Source organism: Cyprinus carpio, chromosome B15 (genome assembly GCF_018340385.1).
Source record: "Cyprinus carpio isolate SPL01 chromosome B15, ASM1834038v1, whole genome shotgun sequence".
NCBI classification, from domain to species: Eukaryota; Metazoa; Chordata; class Actinopteri; order Cypriniformes; family Cyprinidae; genus Cyprinus; species Cyprinus carpio.
The window spans coordinates 7,854,719-7,862,875 of NC_056611.1; the positions used below are offsets into that span (position 1 = coordinate 7,854,719).

Below are 8,157 nucleotides of genomic sequence, written 5' to 3' on the forward strand. Positions count from 1 at the left end.
TGCCACTTGTTTTTAGTGAAATTTTAAGTGTGTCTCGAGTGTCCAGATTAAATTTTGAGCCAGTTAATAAACTGGAGTGAAACTGTGTAGTCAGATTGTTAGTATATCATTCTATTATGATGTGAGATGGTTTGAATATAATAAGATCTAAGTACATGGTGTGCAGTGTTGATAACTATAGTCCCAAGAAATGGTCACATGATGATTACAATTCCATTGAATGACTATTGATCACAATCTTTTAGCCTGACCATTAAGACACTAAAACCTATTTAGATTGCCTGAATGTGCAATCCTTTATAACAGAAAACATTATTAGAGAAACTTTAAGGTTCAAAAATCATACAAATTAATTCCAAATCCTTCTGGTAATTCTCATAGAAGTAGTGTGTGTAGTTACAAAAGATTTCAAATAAATTTTGTTCTTTTAAACTTTTTTATTCATCAAAGAATCCTGAAAAATGTATCAAGTGTAGCACGACTGTTTCCAACATTGATAATAAATCAGCATATTAGAATTATATCTGAAGGATCGTGTGACAAGGCTGAAGTAATGGTTGATGAAAACTTGGCTTTGCATTACTACATTATATTTTTAAGAATATTAATATCAATTTTAAATTGCAATTTCACAATATTGCAGTTTTTTCTATATTTTTGATCAAATAAATGCAGCAGTGATGAGCTTCTTTAAAAATCTTTCTGATCCTAAACTTTTGAATAACATACACACGTTTTCTAACCAATGTTACACAAAACTAGAATACGGCAAAATAATGCAATATCAGTAATTACATCAAACACATTGATTTTATTCATTGCCATTGTCAATGAATGACGCATTCATTTTCTAGCTATTGCTTTTATTCTGAATTGTATGTTTTATCTACTTTTCTTTTTATTCATAGAAAGCAAACAGAACGACAAAATATCAAGGTGGAATAACAACCATTTTATTGGTATGTCATACCAATCATTACAGATAAAGCTACATAAAAAAAAAAAAAATTTGAAAAACCAAAAAGAAACTGTACATGTGTACTTTTAACCTAAAACCTTGAGTGATATAGCTACTGCTGGCATGTTCACATGAATGAAATTACAGTCATTTTCATAAGGTCAGCTATGACCTGCATGTTTAACACTGTAACAGCTGTTATTAGCATTGCTAACACACACAATTCCATTTTTCATCCTCTTAAAGTACCATCACATACTGCATATAGAAATTATGAAAACCTTTTCACAGCAGCTATAAAACAATGCTATCACCACACAAAGACAAAAGTCAATGTAAATCTCACATCCGATGAGTGTTCCAGTACTAGTGAGCAGGATCATTAATCAAAGCTGTTGATTCATAAAACAGTTTGAATAAAGAGGTTTCAATTCATAGAATACAGCTTACAATCAATCCCCAACCCCCCAGAAACAATAAAACAGAGCATACGTACAGGTATCCCTCATATTGTCTATGGAATGTTAGTGTCTCAGGCAAACTCTCCCAGTTTCAATTGAAAGACTTAAGAAAAAATTTTTTTTTAATCTTTAAAAATGGCATGATCACATTACATTATATGTCGCAACCTGTTCCACTCCCCTCCCTTTTAAAAAACAAAACAGAGTCAGAAAAAAAATAATCAAATAATAATAATAATAAGAGGAAGTCATTAGTTGTTTCATGACTGCTTTTCTTCTTCAGGAAAAACTGGAGTGGGGAGACCATGGAATCCCTCTTCTAAGGCTTTTCTCTTGATCGTTGTCTATAAAATGAGCTTCTAATATTGAACTACTAAAAAACCTGCTTTTTAGAAAATAGTCAGTAAAAATATTCCTCTGTATTGTACAAGAAAAGAGGTATGGGAGCTCTTGTGAAATGTTTTCGTCTTATTTAGCAGCTCCCTCTTTCTAGTCAGCCTTTTCCTCCTCGCCTCCTGCTTCTCCATTGTCCCCCTGTAACAAAACAAAACCAATAAATAAATGTTTTAACTGACACAGCCACAGATACATCCCTAACTGACACTTATTTTCTCTAGCACTCTGGACTACAATGATACGGGGGCAATGTCTATTAAAGAGGACCTGCTTAGATTCATTATTCTAACCATTATAAAATGACTTGCTACCTCAGCTTTGGCCTCTCCGTTCTCCACAGGAGTTTCCTCCTCAGACTCCGTCTCTGGCTTTGCGTCTTCTTTCTTCTCCTCTGGTTTGGCCTTTTCTACCTCCTTGGCCTTCTTGCCCTTTGCAGGTGCCTTCTGTGAAACATTTCAGAAAAATACACGGTTAAGCCACTTCCCATAACATTTATTATCTTATATTGATAATCGGTTTACCTTCACTTTTGGCTTGGGCTCAGACTTTGGCGTTTGGGGTTTCTGTAATAAAACAGAAGTAAGCGTAAGCTATGAAAAGTTAATGGGGTTTGCATATGACTTCAGAAGTACCGACAAATCCAACTTACACCCTGAAGTCTCTCAGACCGTCTCTTGGGCTGTTTGTTTATATGAGGAGGAGAAGATGGGAAGGCAACAAAACAAGCAATAAGTATCACAATTACATGCAAACACGTGTTGCGTGACAACAATTGATTCAAACTTACCCCGGCTGCTTCAGTGTCATTGTTAGCCTGTACCAGAGGAAACAGAAGCTGTTAGTATGTGTACATAGATCAAGTATAAGGGGAGGTGTTGTACCCCACACCCCCTCCAAGTTATAGGCAATTATGTAATCAAAAAGTGAACATGGGGGAGGGGAGACTATGGGTCCCGTTATAAATGCAACTCGAAGTTAATTTTGTCGCGAAAAAAAATAAATAAATAAATAAAAATAAAATGACAAAATAGTGCAATTAATGATGGTGCATTTATTTACATTAGCTTCGCACAGCGATGTCGTTGGTAACGATGTTACCGAAAAATTTCCGTCCCTCAGTAGTTGACATGGAGGAGGGGAACAGTAGCTCCGCCTCCTCAGACAGAATTCATTCACTTTCGACGAGCAAATACATTAAACATCGACACGTTCCGCCCAACATTGTTAACATAAACTCGGGTTGCATCGAAAATAAAACAGAAAAGTGAAAACGGGAGGTTAATACCGTTAATCCGCAAATAAAGTCGGTGAAAACTTTCTTAAACCACTCTACAAAGCCCGTTTCAAAGGTCAAGTGAGAAATTAAGGCGGGATACGCAGGCGAAACCGAATTATGATATAAAACTGCTGAGATAACAATTTCACCTGGATATAAGGCTTCGGATGTGTTTAGTGCGGAGGCAGCCATGACACTCGAGACTATAGTGTGTAACGTTATGTGTCCCACTCGAGGACCATATGGAGTCGTGCATAACTACACATGTATTTACAGCTACACGAGGGTCTTAGAAAAACCCCACAGTGTGTTTAAACTTGCAGCTTCGCCTGATTCGTGTGTATTTGGTCACACGGGTATTAAAACACCGCGGTTAAAAGCAAAACATTCGCAGGACACGCTTCTTCTTCTCCGTGAGAAATAACATGACCAAACGTTACGAGGTTACACCCCTTTGTCTGAAAACTACTTTTCTTATTCTATACACGATTTCAGTGTAAAAGTAAAGCCGAGAATGCTCCGTTATTTAAATATCCGCACACAGGCAACGGAATATCGCACAGCTCTCAAGTAAAAAGGCGCCAGATTCACAACACGGACTCACATGCCCTAGATTACGAATTAAGACACGCACCGATGCAGTCAACACTCACATAACTTTACATAAAGCGTCCTAAGGACGTGCATATTTAATTATCGCACGCTTTTAAAACCACACTTTAAAAGAGAATAAAATATCCAATATTTTTCTACTTACTTTGCTCCTTTTAGGCATGGCTGCTTAAAGCTTGTATGCTTTCACAACAAAAAGGAAATAAATTAAAACAGCTTACGCACTGATAAGTAAAGTGTAAAAACCAGGTCTAGGAAACCCCGAAGCAAGCGTTAATGTTCTATCGGAACAGAAACTAGCTGAAACCGGATTGGATCTCCCCTTTCTATATTCTTTTCATTATAGCACTAACCTGATGCGAGCTACGCTCCGCCCCCTCTCAGCGGTGATTGGCTGAAACGTCTTGGCAACCACATTTCAAACCAAAGCAAAGAACCCGTGTGGATAGTCTGAGATGTCAATCACAGATTTGCTTGTATGTACTTTAGGCGCCACTTTCTGCGTTTGTTGTTCCTGTTAAGCATGCAAATATATTTAGTGTTATTCGCATTGGTTATATTTTTAGATTATTTGAATGTATTTAAAAAGATACGCCGCTTAATAAAAAATAAAAAAACTTTATATCTTATAAACATTTTCCTCTCGGATATTTGACTGTCACTGTTATTTTAGATGATATAAGCACAAGTTAAACATTTAGCGCGAGGGACCGGTTAAAAAGCAGCGCTAGTGTGTTTGTATTATTGGGGGAGGATCAGGCTGATCAAGAGAAAATGGCTGTCGGGTTTAACTGGTTCCTTGTACTAAGCTCTGTGTTTCTGTGCAACCTCGTCAAAACACTGCTGCCGTCTATTTCGTCATTTGTAAGTACTGACTCAGAAGAGTTTTAGGGACGCTTAAGCACATACATATATGATTTCAAACGTACATTATTAGTAATGTGACGCCATAAAAGCTCCGTGACACAGCATGTCTACCCCTACAGGAGCTTCTCGCAGATCCAGCAAACAAAAGCTGCTCTGTTAATCTACCAACATGTCTAGTTTTAACTAAGTCAGACTCATTCAGAAATGCGTTTGATGTGGGCTGGGGATATTTTGATAAACCGACAAAAACACTGCAGTTCTTTTAATGGTTTTATATGACAGTACCATGGTGCTGTGATACTGAATTATTATTTATTTATATATATTTAACAACATTTCACGGTACTCCAACATACTTGCACCATCTTATATGACCAAAGTTTTGTCATAGCTCCTTTTCCAAAACGTGCAAATGTCTGATTAGTTTAATGTCTGGATTATTGTTGTTATTATACATTCAGAGAATGCTTACTATGGATGCATTGGAGAAACGTGTGCACTTGCAACCCAGATTTTATTCAACAAATGTAATGCTTTGCCTTCCTAGGTCTTTGTTAGTGTATCACCCTTCGATTCTGGTAATAGTCAGTGTAAAAGCTTTGAGTGAAAAGTAATGCAATTTAGAATGAAAGATCTTGTGTGTTTGTTCTCATAGCTGTCAAAGATCTTGCAGAAGGATGCTGATCAGGAGATGGAGATGAGGACGGAGATCCAGAGCATGAAGATGGAGCTGTCCACCATCAGCATGATGGACGAGTTTGCCAGATACGCTAGACTGGAACGCAAGATCAACAAGATGACCGATCAACTGAAGACACTTGGTAAAAATAATCATGTGCTTTTCTTATAGGGGTATGTGCACTGCAAGCATGTGCGGCCAGATTGCAGATGAAGCGATGAGCTATTGCTTTCTAACCAGCACAATACAGAAAGAAGCCCACAAAGCAGCCAGATTGTATAGCAAACAACATGAGTAATATAGCTCTGTTGGAAACAAGAAGCAAAGTGTTAAGATATTTACAGTCACCAGCACACCTCACTGGAAGCATGTAAATTGCCTTTGTACACTTTATGGTGGGGCGAGAACAAATGAGAAAGCAAAAGTTTCTTCACCTTGCAGTCTCGGGCCAAGTGTGGAAAATGGCAGGTGGGTTTCAGATAACGGCTTCAGCGTTCAGGAAGGAACACAAATGGCTTGGCTGCTGCCTGTTGCTGTCCTTCATGTTATTGGAGGATAGCATAGATATAACTTGTTAAAGGGATGGTTCACCCAAAAATGAAAATTCTGTCATCATTTACTCACCCTCATGTCGTTCCAAACACATAAGACTTTGGTTCATCTTTTAGAAACACGAATGAGAGATTTCTGTCCATCCATTAAAACTGTAAAAATAATCCATATCAGTAATCGAGTGGTTTCAATGCAGTCCGTTTCACATTTATCTGTATAACACTTTTCACACAACATACCGTTTCCAGACAGGATCACGTAAAAATAATGTTTCTGCAATTTAATAGTGATCAGAGAAGTGTTTATGGGTTTGGAGTGACACGAGGGAGAGTAAAAGATGACAGGATTTTCATTTTTGGGTGAACTAACCCTTAAAGAGTTTTATATTAGATATGGCATCCATAGTCTAGAATGATTTTGATCCATGAGTGATCTGTCAGTTGAATCTGACTATAATAAACATGGAGTGGTTCACACTGTTGACTTCCAAAAGGTTAAAACCTTACCCGAAATGTAGTTTATACTCTTGTGCACTAAGGAACCAAAGAAAATTTACATTCCGTCAATTATGAAAATGTGAAAATCATGCTCTTGTCTTTATTATCTCTAATCTCGTTGTACATGTACATCAGGCGTGTCCAGTCTTGGTTCCTGGAGTGCGACCTTTCTGCAGAGTTCAGCTCCAGCCCTGATCAAACACACCTGAAGCAGCTGAGGAAGATCTTCAGGAGCACTTGATAATAACAGACCGCTGTGTTGGAGCAGGGTTGGAACTGAAATCTGCTGGAAGGTAGCTCTACAGGAATAAATGATTTTCCTCAAATCTGGCCCTGGTGTGTCACTGCCCTGCAGAGTTTAGCTCCATCATTAAACAAACACCTGAGCAAGATTATAAAGTTCTTCAGAGCTACTAGAAAATTACTGGTACAGGTTTTGAGCTAATCTCTGCAGGGCCTGTTTTAAAGAAATCAAGACTAGACAGAAATTTTTTGTTATATTCTTACGTCTGTCTGTCTTTTTGTTTTGTTTTTACAGTCAAATCAAGAACCGCACAGCAGGCAAAAATGAAATGGATTGTAAATATTGTATTTTACATTCTTCAGGTGAGTGCGGATTGAGGAACATTTTTAATTTGTGTATTGATATGATTGATGTATGATTCATGCGTCAGTCTGTATGTATCATTTGTTCATTTGTTTGTAGGCGGCCCTCATGATCTCGCTCATATTAAAGTATTACGCAGAGCCGGTCACAGTGGTGCCCAGTAAATGGATTGCTCCACTGGAGAGACTCGTAGCCTTTCCTTCTGGAATTGCAGGTATGTCCAAGTCACCAGTGGTGGTATTTGAGGGCCACTTTTGGATGATGGGATAAATTGATTAAAAACAAATCTTAAATACATGATTTACATGCTGTCTTTTTGTTTTTGTTGCTTCATCTCAGGTGGTGTTGGGATCACATGCTGGCTAGTTGTCTGCAACAAGGTAGTGGCCATCATTCTACATGCTGTCAGTTAATCTAACAGTGCTACATCTACATGAATAAGCGGTCACTGAATTTTTTGTACAGGTTTGTTTCAATTCTCTTGCTAAAAACACAGTTTTCTGCATTTTGTTCATGAATGGTCCAAACTGATTGGTCTATTCTTTTAAATGCCGTTCACCATTCCGTTCAGTGGTTTAAGTCTATAGTAAAATTATTTTAGCTTTCAATGTTTACAAATTCTTGTTTAATACATTTAAAGGTTTTATTTGCATTTAGTTGGTAAATGCTGACATGTAAACATTCCTGACAATTTTTTTTGTATGTGTATGCTGTACGTACAAGCAAAGCCGAAGATTTTGTCTATTAATTGCTTGTACCATAATTGTATTTTTATTTTTTTTGTCAGTGTTACAAATGTTTTTATTGATTTTTGTTTGTCAAAGAAAAATGTCCATGCATTAATAAACATAAGTATACGTTTGTGAACCCTTTGAAAATGTCTGGACTTCTGTATTGATTTGGTCTGATTTAATCTCAAACTTTTAACACACCAACAAATGCATTTTCTTTTTCTACATTTTCATTGAATATTGCGTAATAATTCACAGTGCAGGCTGGAGGAAGTAAGTGTCTTGAATTCAATAACTTGTAGATGCTCCTTTAACAGCAAACCTTCCAAAAAAGGTTTTCTGGACCAGTTTTGTACCATCCCTCCCCATCAATCTGTTTCAGTTAATCACTATTTATTGGCTGTTATGATGGCACAGATGTCTTTAAGTTATGACACATCTCAATCGGTTGAAGGTCAGGACAGAAAAACACATTTTTCTTATTTTTTCAACCTTTATTTATTTACTTCTGTGCTTTGGGT

The 8,157-nt window shown here is 37.2% G+C and overlaps 2 protein-coding genes across 4 annotated transcripts; one reads left to right on the forward strand and one right to left on the reverse strand.

Moving 5' to 3' along the window:
• Positions 1-931: 931 nt before the first annotated feature.
• si:ch73-281n10.2 (Non-histone chromosomal protein HMG-14A-like) lies at positions 932-4,043 on the reverse strand. 2 transcript variants are annotated; one of them, XM_019111404.2, is made up of 6 exons: positions 3,849-4,043; positions 2,603-2,629; positions 2,465-2,494; positions 2,337-2,378; positions 2,127-2,258; positions 932-1,953 (listed from the first exon to the last, which is right to left on the reverse strand). In XM_019111404.2, exons 1-6 carry the CDS (start codon positions 3,864-3,866, stop codon positions 1,909-1,911), a joined length of 294 nt encoding a protein of 97 aa, XP_018966949.1. In that variant the 5' UTR covers positions 3,867-4,043; the 3' UTR covers positions 932-1,908. The 2 variants fall into 2 exon arrangements, with proteins under 2 accessions (XP_018966949.1, XP_018966948.1); XM_019111403.2 differs by having other exon boundaries at positions 2,465-2,629; positions 3,849-4,035.
• A 100-nt stretch (positions 4,044-4,143) lies between these two features.
• On the forward strand, positions 4,144-7,783 carry get1 (guided entry of tail-anchored proteins factor 1). Of its 2 annotated transcripts, none has more exons than XM_019111397.1 (5): positions 4,144-4,179; positions 5,226-5,391; positions 6,837-6,904; positions 7,005-7,119; positions 7,245-7,783. In XM_019111397.1, exons 1-5 carry the CDS (start codon positions 4,159-4,161, stop codon positions 7,316-7,318), a joined length of 444 nt encoding a protein of 147 aa, XP_018966942.1. In that variant the 5' UTR covers positions 4,144-4,158; the 3' UTR covers positions 7,319-7,783. The 2 variants fall into 2 exon arrangements, with proteins under 2 accessions (XP_018966942.1, XP_018966940.1); XM_019111395.2 differs by lacking the exon at positions 4,144-4,179 and adding an exon at positions 4,224-4,567.
• The last annotated feature ends 374 nt before the right edge of the window (positions 7,784-8,157 follow it).